At 40.7% G+C, this 14820-nt stretch overlaps 1 protein-coding gene across 4 annotated transcripts; it reads right to left on the minus strand.

Moving 5' to 3' along the window:
- Window positions 1-465: 465 nt before the first annotated feature.
- LOC308383512 (tripartite motif-containing protein 16-like) lies at window positions 466-8019 on the minus strand. Of its 4 annotated transcripts, none has more exons than XM_080861531.1 (4): window positions 7734-8019; window positions 3640-7212; window positions 2348-2609; window positions 466-1645 (listed from the first exon to the last, which is right to left on the minus strand). In XM_080861531.1, exon 2 carries the CDS (start codon window positions 7067-7069, stop codon window positions 5393-5395), a length of 1677 nt encoding a protein of 558 aa, XP_080717657.1. In that variant the 5' UTR covers window positions 7070-7212; window positions 7734-8019; the 3' UTR covers window positions 466-1645; window positions 2348-2609; window positions 3640-5392. The 4 variants fall into 4 exon arrangements, with proteins under 4 accessions (XP_080717657.1, XP_080717656.1, XP_080717655.1 ...); XM_080861530.1 differs by having other exon boundaries at window positions 7534-8019; XM_080861529.1 differs by having other exon boundaries at window positions 3640-8019.
- Between the last annotated feature and the right edge of the window lie 6801 nt (window positions 8020-14820).

Here is a 14820-nt window from a genome sequence, read left to right on the forward strand (position 1 = left end):
AGGTCTGTGGAGAAGATTGCAGCACACTGTGAAATATGAACTATGAATAATATCTACATCTGTAATGATGTAATCAAAATAGGCTCCATGTAGTTCAAGTTCTGTTACTGTACTTATGAAGCAAACTGCACACACAGAGTTGGCAAACATTGAGTTTACTTGCATTTAGGCAAAATGATATAAACACTTATCATGAGCCAATATAGCACATTTAACTGCTTTTATTTAGCAGGGATTACACAATACACAAAATTAGTCACAAAAAATTTAATCAAATCTTGCAACATGTTGCTAAGAAGAACCAGGACAACCAGGTCAAAGCCATACTGAAGTATAACCTTCATTAACATAAATCACAAAGAAAACATATTTAAATAAAAATTGTATACTTGTCTTGAACTTTTTTAAATCTTTAGTCCTGTGTATCAAAACTTATTTATTGGCTGATAAAAAGGAATCACATCATGGTTGTTACAAGGAACAAGTGATGAAAAACTCATTTTCATGTTTGTTTTCTTCTATACTGAAGAAGAAATACAAGTTTCTGTGGTAAATATTAAAAGAGCATCCATGTTCAATAAATATTTGTGTCACCTTTAAAGACCAATAAAAAAAATATCAAACTTAGAGAAACATAAAGTCAGGGCTGGAACAAACAACATAGAGTGCCCTTCACTGCTGTGGACAGGAAATGTACCGTGACTTGGAGCATGAGGTCATTTTCTACCTCGGGTGCTGCAGTGATTTGGTTTGTCACTCAGGTGGATCCTTAGATGAAAATTCAGTCCTGATTTCCAACTGAATCTTTCCCCACAGGAGCTACAAATATATGGTTTCTCACCTGTGTGGATCCTTCTGTGACTTTTCATAGTCGACAAGTCTCTAAACTCTTTCCTACAGACGTTGCAAGAATACGCTTTCTCACCGGTGTGGATTCTCAAATGAGTTTCTAGTCCTGATTTCTTACCAAATCTTTTCCCACATGTGCTACAGAAATACGGCTTCTCGCCTGTGTGGATTCTCACGTGACTTTCAAATCCGGATTTCTTATTAAATCTTTTCCCACAGGTGATGCAAAAATATGGCTTCTCGCCTGTGTGGATCCTTACGTGAGTTTCCAATCCTGATTTCCAAATGAATCTTTTCCCACAGGTGCTACAAGAATGTGGCTTCTCACTTGTGTGAACTCTCATGTGTCTCGTCAGGTTGGATTTACACTGAAAAGTTTTTCCACAAGTGTCACAGCTTACAGATTTTTTACTTGTATCAGTTTCACTCCGAGACTTATCTGTTCGGTTTTTGTGACGTCTCCTTTTCTTCAGCTCCGCATTTCTAGTTGATCCCGAGTCCACATGCTGGTTTTCTTCCTGTTCCTCAAGCTCTGGTTCAGGAAAGTTAAGAGCAAGGAGCTGGTCATCGTTTGGTTCTGATTCACTGAGGTCACTTTCCTCAAAACTAGAAGTCACCATAAAACTATTGATCTCCTGCTTCAGTACAATCTCCTCCAGCTCCTGACTGGTGCAGAGTTCCTCCTGTTCCTCTTTAATCTGTGGAGGATCTGGGTCCTCCTGGTCCAGACTTGAGTTCCTCTCCTGCTGATTGGCGACAAACTCCTCCTCCTTACAGGCAGTTTGCTGGTGGAGGTCTAAACGAACAATAAAAAAAATGTAATTATAGAAAAACACTTCTGAGAAGATAAAGTTTTAGTTAAAGTCTGTAATGAGGGCATGTTGCTCACATTTGCAGGTGAAATTAAAAGTGTGTAAAAATGAAGTTATTTGTGCACTCTGATGCAAATGAGAACTTGAGTTCTGACATTTTTCAGCAACATTAAGAGTAAAAAAAACCTTTCAAACAAAAAAGAACTCACTTATTACTGACTGACTGATGATCTATTTTGGAGTTGATCTCGAAACTGATCTACATCTTGATATTTTTCAAAATAATCTTCACTATTGGGGGTGGCTGTAGCTCAGGCGGTAGAGCAGATCATCTACTGATCGGTTCGATTCCCGGCTTCACCTAGTCTGCATTTCAAATATCCTTGGGCAAGATACTAACTCCAAGTTGCCTCAAGTTGCTCTTTGATCTGTGGAATGTGTGTCTGAATGTTGGTAGAAAGCACTAAGAAAAATGTGCTTGTGCGAATGGGAGTGAGTGGGTGAATGCACAAGTTTTGTAAAGCGCTTTGAGTGCTCAAGATTGAGTAGAAAAGCGCTATATAAGAACCAGTCCATTTAAAACTCCCTGTCATGTTTTCACGAATACACATTAAATAGATCTGACTGATACAAACTGTAGGTTTAATATTAATGTTAACACTTCAGAAAAGCGATTACAGTTTTACCGCTGGTCTGTAAATCTTTCTCAGGTTTCCAGATGTTATGCAGCTGTCTGAGCCGCTCTTCCCCGCTCCAGACGACGATGCCTTCATCCTCGTGTTTCACTACGAGCTGTTCTCCCTCTTGACTGATGCAGAGTTCCTCCTGTTCCTCTTTGATCTGTGGGGGATCTGTGTCCTCCTGGTCCAGATTGAAGTTCCTCTCCTGCTTCCAGACCTGCTGGCCAGCCAGATCTTCCTCCTCCTTACACTTCATGTTGATGTGGGACTTGAGGAACAAAGTAAAAAGAAAAAGATTAGACAGGTAAAGGTGCAGCCTCAGTCAGCAGGGCTGTACACTGTGAGCATGTTGCTCACATATGTGAGAGAGGTTTGTACAAATGTTTCAGAAGCACCATGTGACTCCCTCTCTTTGTTGGAAAGTCTTATTAATTCACTTTATAACTATTACTTTGAAGATAAATTTCTACCATCACAAAAATATTATGACCTCTTTAAAAACAAACAACGGCAACTACATGACTTAAATTCCATGTTTAGATGAAGGTAATGGTCAATGCCTTTTGACAGGGGAAAAACCTCCACACAGAAGAATCTTACTTGGCTGAATCATAAATTATTCACCATGATTAAAACTGCAGATGAGCAATAATCTGCATTTTATTTTAGCCAAAGAGGAATGTTTCTGTTTGTCTGTGATCTGACTTTTTCTGCTGGGTCCAAATTTCATTTTATCCTGTGTAAGTTTGTTTCTCTTCCTGTTAACTAGCAAAGTCAAAATCACCTTGATTAATTTAACTTTAATTCAATTATAAATGTAATCATTTTATTGAACAATTAATTTCATTTCAATGAAAAACAATTACTTAAAAGAAAGAGATTAAGTTGGAGAGAGACATGTGGCCATCTTTTAGTGAGTTAGACCCTGATTAAGGGGTATTTTTAAAAGTAAAGCCCATCTCTCAAAGTCCCTGCCGGCCTGCCTCCACCTCGGGAAGTCTGTGGGTGCAGACGGAGGTGAGGAGCACCACAGGCGGCAGAGAACTGTCTGTAGCCCCGGAGTGAGGCGTCGTGAACCGAAGCAGACAGCGAACTGTGGCACAGTGCAGAAAACCGAAGCTTTCCCTCCCTGTTTGGTTTTGATGTGTCTCATGAAAGTCTATTGTTAAAAGTTGACCTTTAAAAAAAACGGACGCACTTGTTTGATTAGCTGCTCTCTGATTTTAGCCTGTTAGCTTACAGACTGAGCTCAGATCGTTCCTGTGTTAGTTCATTGAGAACATCACAGTTTTACATACCTGCTGCGTGACTTCATCTCGGGTCTCCGGCTGATATACAGCAGTCTGAGCCAGTGGCGGATCTCATCATCCTGGACGACTGTTTTTAATGTTTTTAACCACGGAGATTTCTTCTGCATCATCAGTCTCTCATTGTTAAACTCTCCCAGAAACTGAAGACAGTTGTGCCATTTCCGCGCTTCTTCTTCTTCTATTGAGTAGACGGCAGACTACACATGTCCAAGGGTAATACTGTCCTCCTCAGGCCATTGGCATCAAGTCAAAGCCTTAAAGTCTGGTACTTTGCGCATGGTCATTTTTTACGAACAGCAGAATCACAAGACAAAGCGTGCCAATGTTTATACTTTTCACTGTGACTGCCAAATAGATGAAAAAGTAGATGTTAAAAAACAACTTATAGTTTTGTCATTGGGCTGGTAGAAAGCTATGAGTTTCTGTCCCTTTGTCTGACCTTAGAGACTTATTTTAAAAGGAAACATTACAATCCTTTAAAGCAAGTATTTTCACCTCTGTTCCCCCCTCTGTACTTAGCTTTTTTGTTGTCATGTCAGTAATTGTCCAGTTGATGGCTCCCTTGGATCACAAGCCTGTCTCATGAGTCCAAGTGAATATATTCTTAATAAACAGCTTTGAAGAATTTGTGACCAACTTTGTTTAATTCGGAACATCATCATCATGAGTCAAACTCACTCTTGGATCTACAAAATATTTAACAAAAACAAACATCACTGAATCATAAGGTATTTGCTCCAACTCTTAGTCCAGAAACACATGAGTGAACTAGATCAGCTGCTCCTCCAGTTCAGCTGTGGATTTATATCATTATTTATATTTGTAAAGTGGATATGCAGTTTTTCAGTACTAATATAAGCATTTTATATCATTGCTTTATTGACAGATGTTTGGTGTTCAAGGTCAGGCATCAGTTTGAAAAAAACAAACAAACACACTGAGTTGAACTTGAACTTCCTACTGACAAAAACTAAAATTGGTGCAAAAATAACCAGAAACATATAAGAAGCATCCTGGAGGTGCTGCAGACAAGATAGGACCAATAACATGTCAACAGGAAATCCTTTTTACTAATTTGTTTATTTCTTTTTAGATTTTTACTCTCCATTTTAAGCCATGATGTTTGCTGATACTGTGTTCCTACTGTTTGTTCTCATTAATAGTTCTGTTTTTAACATTCTGTGCTGAAGCTGGAGGAAATGTTTCTACAGTGTCAGATGATACAGCTCCAAACTAAATAAGTGACTAACTAACGATGCTTTAATACACTTTACTATAAATTATGATATAGTGCACTTTCTTAAAATTTCTTATTGCTCTGTAATTAATTGTTTTCTTTATAAATGTACAAATGAGAATAAAATCTGTGTGATAAAGGAAGGTCTGTAGACTTCTCTGTTAAGATCAGTGAAGAGAAACAACAACATACAAATACCTAAGAAAAATATTCAGTAAACATTTAGAAGATAGAGAAGTTTATGTTGTCATGTGGAGAAATTTTTCAAATAAAAATATCCATAAGCATTGATAGTCTCCATGGCTGAACAGACACAGGAAAGAGCTCCACCTATAAAACGTAAAAACATCAAGACAACATGTTGAAGATGTCGAGGTACTGCCCATAATGTTTGACTGACATCTGATTTATGTGCAGCACATAAATACCACAATAATGATGGAGAGAAACTAAAAGGGAACTAAAATACAGATTTAAACTTACAACAATATGAAAGACTTCAGTCTATTTCACTTTAATCAACTCAGCAGTGGCTCCATAATCACAGTAAACCAACAGTCCAGCATAGAGCGGCTGAGTGAATGTGGTCTGGACTCTGTGGAGGAGAGTCATGGTTTCAGAGACGCTGTAGAAGGACAAAATACCTGCTCTGTGATCCAGGTACACTCCTACTCTGGAGGAACGAGGACCTGAGACACGAGTTTCAATGTTGTTGTACCGAAATGTAAAACTGTTGTTGTTACAATCTAATGACCAAGATTTGTCATTCCATCCAAATCTACATTCATTACCATATCCTTCTCTGCTGATATTCTTGTATGCGACTGCTACATAAACTCCTCCCCCTCTCCACTCCACCTCCCAGTAACAGCGTCCAGTCAGACTCTCTCTACTCAGGACCTGAGACAACCAAGTGAATCTGTCTGGATGATCAGAATAAGACTGTTGTTGTTCCATAAATGTTGCTTTTCTGTTCCCCTCTGATAATAACAGATGTTTGTACGCTGTGTTTGGATCCAGTGTGATTTCACATGAATATTTTAAGAATCCAGCTCTGGTCTTTGGCTCTGGTTGTGACAGTAAAACATCCACTTCAGTGACTGTCAGTGAGATGTTTGTCCATTCCTCTCTCAGAATGTCCTGTAGTTTATCTCTGACCTCTGACACAGCTGCTGTCACATCCTCAAAGTAGCTCAGAGGACGGATATTGATGCTGGATGAGTCTGTAGACTCACTGAGTGCTGACAGTGAGGGGTAGTTGTGTAGAAACTGGATGTGATCCTCTGTGTGTGAGAGCTGCTTCAGCTCAGCATCTTTCCTCTTCAGCTCAGTGATCTCCTGCTCCAGCTTCTCCTGAAGCTCTTTGACTCGACTCACTTCAGTTTCCCGCTGGGATCTGATCTGCTGCTTCACATCAGAGCTTCTTTTCTGGATGAGATGGATCAGCTCAGTGAAGATCTTCTCACTGTGCTCCACTGTTTGATCAGCAGACTGATTGATGGCCTCCACCTCCTGTTGAAGCAGCTTCACATCTTTCTCTCTGTCCTGGATTCTCTGCTGGATGTTTTGTCGACTCACCTCCAGCTCTCTCTGCCTCTCAGTCCTTTCTGCTGCAGCTGAGACTGTGTCGTGGCCTTTATGTTCATCCACAGAGCAGAGATAACAGATACTCTGCTGATCAGTACGGCAGAACATCTTCATCACCTCATCATGACGAGAGCAGATGTTCTCCTGGAGCTTCTTGGAGGGCTCCACCAGCTTGTGTTTCTTGAATGTAGGTGAATCATAATGAGTCTGAAGGTGTTTCTCACAGTAAGATGCCAGACAGAATAAACAGGACTTGAAGGCTTTCATTTTTCTTCCAGTGCAGACATCACAGGCCACATCTTCAGGTCCAGCATAGCAGTGATCAGCAGGAGCAGCTTGGAGTCCAGTCTTCTTCAGCTGCTCCACTAAAACTGCTAACATGGTGCTTTTCACCAGGACAGGCCTCGCTGTGAAAGTCTGTCTGCACTGAGGGCAGCTGTAGATTTTCTTCTTTTCCTCTTCATCCCAGAAGCTTTCAATACACTTCATGCAGTAGCTGTGTCCACAGGGAAGAGTCACCGGATTCTTCAGTAGATCCAAACAGATCGAACAAGAGAAGGTTTCTCGGTCCAGCTGAACACTTTTCTGCGCCATTTCACCCAACAGTGTCAGTGACTGTGTGAGTTTCACTTCCTCAGAACTGAAACTGCTCTGATCTAAACAACATAGGTTTCTGTAGCGAATGGGATCTGTCAGCTCTTATACGTCACCACATGTTGGTTGCACCCATCTTCAAACTGCAGATCAGAAGGGGAGGGAACAAGGGAACATGTGGACAGAGAGGAGGTGCTGAGTTAGAGAGCAGGAAGAGGGAGGGTTATCAGACACTAATTCAATCCTGGAACATGTGAGCCTGTGAGTTTTTCATTTAAAAATAGCACTGCTCAGCCTTTAAAGTTGTTAAATAACCTTAACATTTAAAAGACAATCTTTTTATGTAAATTAGTTTAAATTATCATTTTAGTCATTACAGGATATCAAATACTGCAGCTGAACTAAGAAATTGTTGTAGAAAAAAGCAATAAAAGGTCGTTCCCCCTCTGTCCCCTCCTGGTCACCTGTGCCTCAATTTTATGAGATGAGATGGATCAGCTCAGTGAAGATCTTCTCACTGTGCTCACTGTTTTATCAGCAGACTGATTTTATTCCACAACCTAGACATCCACATTACTCACACTCTCATAACACATACATATAGGGCCTTGGGATCGGGCATGTTATACGGTGTCCAGAGGACAGTCTTTGTATTCAACCTCACCTCTGGCGCCGGTGCCCACCTCTCAGTTTTAAATGCATGTAGACATTGAGGGTTCTCAGGAGGGGCCGTGCTGTACAGTACATGTACAGTGTCCATTTGTGTCTGTATCCAGGTTGGATGAGCGCCGAGTATTTGTATATGTGTGCATGAGGGTGGGAATGCATGTTTAGGTCTGTGTGCGCCTATTCGTCTGTGTCTATATGTCAGCTCGGGTCTTACACTCCACCCCCTTGGAACATCTCAGGCCCTCCAAGGTATGGAGGCCTATTTCCCCTCACCACACTCCCTGCTGTTGGCTGATGCCCTCAGACATCGGTGCATACTTGGTGTCCAGGGCTGGGCGCTCAGGTTTGTACCAGCTCACTCCCCGGTACGGCTGCTTGGTGGGGCCTGGTGCCTGTGGCTCGGTCGGGCCCCTTGCGGGGGCGATTCACTCTGGCACAGCTGGCTGCCTGCAGAGCCCGCGTGTACGTCACTGCAGCCCCCTCTGTCTTCTGCTCTGTGGCTGTTGGGTGACCCCTCATCTGGGGCTCTCCTCAGCTCTTCCCAGGAAGGTGGCACGGTTGCCCCTCCGGTGGTCCTCTTTGGGCGCTCGCACTCTGGGGGCCTCTGGATGTCTGGGGCCTGGATCTCCTCCATGCCTGCTTCATGCCCTGGGGGACGAGGCTGTGGCTCCCCACACCAGCAGATCGTTACATGGAGAAGCCTTTTGAATAGACGAGCACTCATCCACACAGGTGTTCACACACACAAGCTACACCTTTCTTGGCTGCTACCTCAAACCACATTATGCGATGTCAATCTTGCGTGCTGCACAATCACATTCAGTATTTAATATTTACTGTTATTTACACTTAGCTAGATTATTGCAATGGTGTTGTGTTTAGAGATGGACCGATCCGATATCACGTATCGGTATCGGTCCGATACTGACCTAAATTACTGGATCGGATATCGGAGAAATATAAAAAATGTAATCTGATCCATTAAATATCACGAAAGCACCTCGCAAAACTTGCAACACGCCGTAACTCACCTCAGAACGTTAGCACGTCGGAGCAGTATGCATCACGTGATAGAGCGGCTGTGGCATGCGGGACCTGTTGGTGGTCTGGATAGCATGTGGAGCTTCGCTAGCAACCTGGCATTTCATCTCCCATAAAGTTATCCCCGAGAGAAGTAAAGCAAGTGTGTAAGTCCATCTCTGAATGTTTGTAAAGCATTCCTGCGTTAAGCTTAACAAGCGACTGCCTCTTCTTGCTGCTACTTCAATCATGAAACTGCTTAATGATCAGCTGATCGGCTTTTCTGTCGCGAGTCCGTCTGTCTTGTTTGTTTTTGGCCCACTTTGCACCAGAAAGAGGAAACCAGCGGCTGAACAACAGCAGCACGTTTAAGCTTGATAAGCTATTGTTAGAATGTATTTAATATTACTTTCTACACCAGAATCTTTTTCTACGTAGCTGACGCTGGTAACTGTGCAGGGGCGGATCTTGTAAAGTTTAGCCAGTGGGGCCGATAGGGCATTAACAGGGAAAAGGGGGCACAAAGACATAGTTTTCTTTCTTATTCTCATTTAAAATGTCTAGCTTTTAATAAATAATTATCTGACACCCAAAGTTTTAATTTGATGTAAAAGGAATAGAAGTCCATTACTGTATATAGTGACTATTAAGTCTAATATATATACCCTAGTAAGCTATAGTACTTTTTCCTTTGGGAAGGTACCATCTGTGCAGTCTGCAATTTTGTTGAAGAAAGATGTTGAATCTATTTAATATTTCTTGAAAAATAATTGATTTCTGTGCATTTTTTTTCACACTGCATCAAATTAAGGTTGATTACGTCGATTAAGCATCATGAGGTGGAGCGTGAGGGGTGGTTCCCTATTTTTTATTTATTTATTTTTGTTGCTGGGAGTTGGAACCCTATTAGTTAGGTTGCTTAATATTTACGCTAAGTACTCTTTAAAATACCAGAATAGGGAGGATGGTGTAGGTTTAAGTTTATTAGATTGATCAGTATTGCTGAACTATGAAATATTTTTTTTTTGCATACAGGTATAACAGAATAGCTTTAGTGTAGTTGTTGTTTTAAACTTGAGTATGAACTTATACAAAATGCAGCAAGATATTTAAAAAAACAGTTTTGTTGATTAAAAAACACTATATCGGATTCATATCGGTATCGGCAGATATCCAAATTTATGATATCGGTATCGGTATCGGACATAAAAAAGTGGTATCGTGCCATCTCTAGTTGTGTTATTATGTTGCTCTCTTTTTTTGCTTGTTTTCTCTTATTTTCTTCTCTCAGCAGGTGACCTGGGAGATATTTTTTAAGTGCCCTTTCTCACTGTCCCTCTTCCCCTTTTCTTCCTTCCTTCCTTCCTTCCTTCCTATCCCCCAGTCATGTCTGTCCTATCTGTAACAACTGAAAATAAATTAAAATAAATAAATAATAACAAAGGTTGATCAAATGGACCAATATGGCAAGGCCGTGATGGTCCATTTGGTAAATTAAGTTAGTTGGGCATCTTGTTTGGCCTTCAGACAATAATTCTGATGGCTAAAAAACGAAACGGGACAACAACAAGAAAAGAAAGAAAGAAAGAAAAAAGTAATAAAAATGTATCTAAAACATATTTTAAGATGAATCTTTTTATGACTGAGTAAAAAAAAATGCTAAAATTCGAGTGCAGTGTTGAGTAAAATGGTTTTATTAAAATTTAATTGACCCTTTGAAATTATTTGTTGGAAGTCTTAAATCCCACTGAACAGGGGAAGAGAAAGAGACAGAGACACAAAGATAGCAACACAGAGGTAAATAAACATGGAGACAAGACACTGAGAATAAGACAGAAGGGGAAATGCCCAAAGTCTCATATCTCTGACAAGTTAAGTCACTTTTATTCATAAAAAAACCCAGAACTTAAATATAATTATAAACCACACATAAACATAATCATAGAACAATTAAAAGTATAACATACCAAAAACACATCAAATGGAGAGTGAAGCAAATATTATTAATAACAACAAATGCACATATTAATAATATAAACCAAAATCCTTCAATAAAAAGGCTACAAACAGAAACAACAATTTGAAACAGCAATAAGAAAACAGTGAAAGTGACTACAGATATAGACCTTCCTAGGGAGGCCTGAAGTGCAAACATACCCTCTACACTCCCTTCATAAAACAGGGGACCATGATTACCACCATAGTTGGCCGGTCTGAAGGCACTGACCTCAACTTCCATACAATGTTTGAGCAGGACAACCAGGACAGACCCACAACATACAGAGCCTTAAGTGACCGCAGGCAAATCTCATCCACCCCACCACCACAGTGATGGGCAAGTCTCCCTGCCCACTGTACAAAATGTGCTTCACAGACGTTGTTTCATGTTGTAAAGATTGTGCCTTAAAAAAATAGCCACAAGAAGTTTTAAAGAAATCTTTATTTCACTTTTAAGACACATAACCAACACCAACATACGAATCAACAGGATGAGCACATGCTGAAATTCAGTCTTCATGAAAATCAAGATTAAATCACAAAATGTTTGGTCTCATGTGTGTTTCTTTCCAGCTTTGACTCTGTGGAGTAAAACCTCTCCACTAAACAAAAAAATAAAACATCTCAGCAACTTTTTTGTCACCTCCACAGCTCAACACGATACAAATATCACATCAAATGAATGTAAATACGTGTTTCATCTTCATTACAGGTTTTAATGGAATATGCAACAAACAGAATTAGGGCTGTGACATATCATATGATCTGCAATAATACTGGTATAAATGTTTACAAAAAAGTGTGTTTAGAGGAACATCATGTGTTTGCATTCACCCCAATGAGTCAACCCCAGTCATGTCTCACAGCCAGAGCCATATGTCGGGCTCCAGTCACAGTTTGGTAGCTGAATGTTCGCAAAATATGCAAGAAAACTTTTCCCACTGAAAGTGAAAAAAGCAAACCTGTTACAACACTTTAAGCAAAAACACACTTGAGTACAACCGGGCTGTGAAGGCACGTGAGCAGGAGATACTAGCAGCAGTGATGTGCGACCCAAAGGTAAACAAATGATTCAACCATGCATCACTGGAGCACTCGCGAGTTACATTTCATATAACAGCAAGAGCAGTCAGTGGATGGAAATTACTGATGTGCTACACGGTGGAAAAGCAGGAGGTTAAAAAGCTCGACCCAAGATGAAACAAACCAGGTAGAATTTCTTTTCCTTATATGACAGAATTGTGCAGGCTCCGCATTACAAGGTTATTTTGGATATTAAGCTAGAGTGTAAGCACTTGTAATACACTTTTCTTAAAACTTCCAGGAAAAACACCCCTGAGGATACTTATGTGCTCATATTTCATGTATGCCGTGTCACTAACATTGCACTATAATGTTGTTCATAGAGTATTTAAAGGTAGAATGGGAGGCAGAGCCTTCAGCTTTTAAGATTAGACTTAAAACTTTCCTTGTTGCAGATGGGGGTCCCTCCCTGAGCCTGGTTCTGCTGGAGGTTTCTTCCTGTTAAAAAGGAGTTTTTCCTTCCCACTGTCGCCAAAACGCTTGCTAATAGGGGGTCATATGACTGTTTGGGTTTTCTCTGTTTTCATTGTATTATTGTTGGGTCTTTACCTTACAATATCAAGCACCTTGAGGTGGCCACATTTTCACACTTTGAATTAGCTAAGCTGTCATCAGTGACAGCAGCTCACTGGAAGAGAAAGATGGAAAATCCTTCATTTACTTACACATATAAATGCTGCTGCCTGCCGAGCTGATAAAATATACATTATTTTTTTTAAATGTAAGTTTCTCGAAATATTATTTTGAGGCTATATCTCCCACCCCTACATACAATAAACAATACAGAGTTTTTTAAGGAAGGAGGTCATCTGATCTGCTCTGATCTGGCTTCTCAGTGGACTGCTTCATCTGACAGTTCTCCCACTTTTAACTAGTGTGAATCCTCATGTGTCTTTGTAACTGTATCCTCTGACTGAAGCTTTTCCCACAGGTGCTACATGAATGAGGCTTCTCACCTGTGTGAATTCTCATGTGAGTTTTCAAGTTTATCATCTGACTGAATCCCCTCCCACAGGTGCCGCAGGAGTGCAGCTTCTCGCCTGTGTAACTTCTCTGGTGTCTCTCCAGTGTTGGTTTCTGACTGAAGCTTTTCCCGCAGGTGCTACAAGAATAAGGCTTCTCACCTGTGTGAACTGTCATGTGCTTTTTGAACGTTGATTGGTCTCTAAATTCTTTTCCGCAGATGCCACAAGAATACGGCTTCTCACCTGTGTGGATTCTCATGTGAGTTTTCAAGTTTATCATCAGGCTGAATCTTTTTCCGCAGGTGCTGCAAGAATGTGGCTTCTCACCTGTGTGAACCCTCATATGTCTCGTTAGTTTGGATCTGTACTCAAAGGTTTTTCCACAAATCTCACATTTCACAAACTTTTTACTTGTGTCAGTTTTACGCTGACTCTCTGACACAGGAAAGTTGTCTTGCTGATCTCTGCTCTCTGGTTCAGGAGAGCTGGAAGAAAGGAGATGTTCACTGTCCAGCTCTGGCTCACTTTCCTCATAAGTAGGAGCCACCATGAAGATAATAATGCCTTCAGTCTCCTGCTTCACTACAAGCTGATCTACGTCCTGACTGGTGCAAGGTTCCTCCTCTTCCTCTTTTATCTGTGGAAGCTCCGGATCCTCCTGGTCGAGGCTGAAGTTTCTCTCCTGGTCCCCAAAAACCAGTTCCTCCTCACATTCATGCTGTTGTGGGAAAGCTGAGGTGACAAATGGACAAAATTACTTGTCTTAGATAAATATAGAAGTATAACAAGAATGACTACTCGGCAGTGGTGTCTACAGCTGTCCATTTCCAACTCTACAACAGAGTTTAATCAAAATATCATCCGAAATATCATCATATCATTTACCCAGACCTGGAAACTGTTAAAATAAGATTTCATGCACTCACTTCTAACACGTTAGTAAATTTCTATGCACCAATCACAGTTTGTCCACCAATTACTGTTGGAAAGATGTTTATGTAAATGATAAGACAAACATCAGACAGAAGGGGAAATTTAAAAGTAGGATTAAAATATGGGGATAAAAAGCAGCGAAGCTCTCAGAAAACCTCGACTAACAATCAGCTGAGTTTATTTAAACACTGGCCTTGAAGAACTCTGATGTGTTTCCAAAATATCTTTATTGAATGAATTAAAGTCATATTAATTTTTAGGTAAGACCATTACGGTTTTACATACCCCTGCTGTGTAAGTTCATTTCAGGTTTCCAGATGTTATCCAGCTGTCTGAGCTGCTCTTCTTCAGTCCAGATGAGGCCTTCATCCTCCTGTTTGAGTACAATCTTTTCTACGTCATCACTGATGCAGAGTTCCTCCTCTTCCTCTTTGATCTGTGGAGGATCTGGGCCCTCCTGGTCCAGACTGGAGTTCCTCTCCTGGTTGGAGACCTGCTGGTCATACAGGCCCTCCTCTTCCTCACACTTCATGTTAGGGGGAGATCTTGAGGAACAAAGGGTCACTGAGGAAAAAGGTTAATAATGTGATGACAGGAAAACACATCTGAGCAAATATAGTCCACTCTGAGCATGTCCTCATATGGGAGTGAAATTTAAACTGTACAAACGTGAACAATGAAAGTGTAAGTTACTCTCGAGCTCTGATACTCTTATTAGGAAAGTTCAGAGTACAAATCATTCAGGTAGCTGCTGCCAGCTTCACGCTGCAAGTAAATGTTTGTCATTGTTGTAGATTAAACTGAAAATCTCACAGTGCCATAGCAGATAAGTACCAGTCAGGTTTCACAGCCAGTCATTGCACAGAATCAACCCAACTAAAGTCATCAGTGATCTGAAGATTATTAGGGACTCAGAGTTTCAGTCTTAGTTCTATTTGATCTCATTGCTGCCTTTGAAACTGTTGATCATGACATTTTAAATCAAAGGTTTCATCATTTAGTTGGTTTAACTGGACAGTTCTCAATTGGCTCTCGACCTTTGACCCAGTTAAACCTCTCAGGTCATCAGGTTCAGATCTGTTA

This window comes from Rhamphochromis sp. 'chilingali' (genome assembly GCF_963969265.1).
Source record: "Rhamphochromis sp. 'chilingali' genome assembly, chromosome: 16".
NCBI classification, from domain to species: Eukaryota; Metazoa; Chordata; class Actinopteri; order Cichliformes; family Cichlidae; genus Rhamphochromis; species Rhamphochromis sp. 'chilingali'.

Excerpts from the sequence above, each read along its gene's own strand:
- LOC308383512 (XM_080861531.1), bottom strand. The coding sequence starts at position 7,069 with ATGGCGCAGAAAAGTGTTCAGCTGGACCGAGAAACCTTCTCTTGTTCG.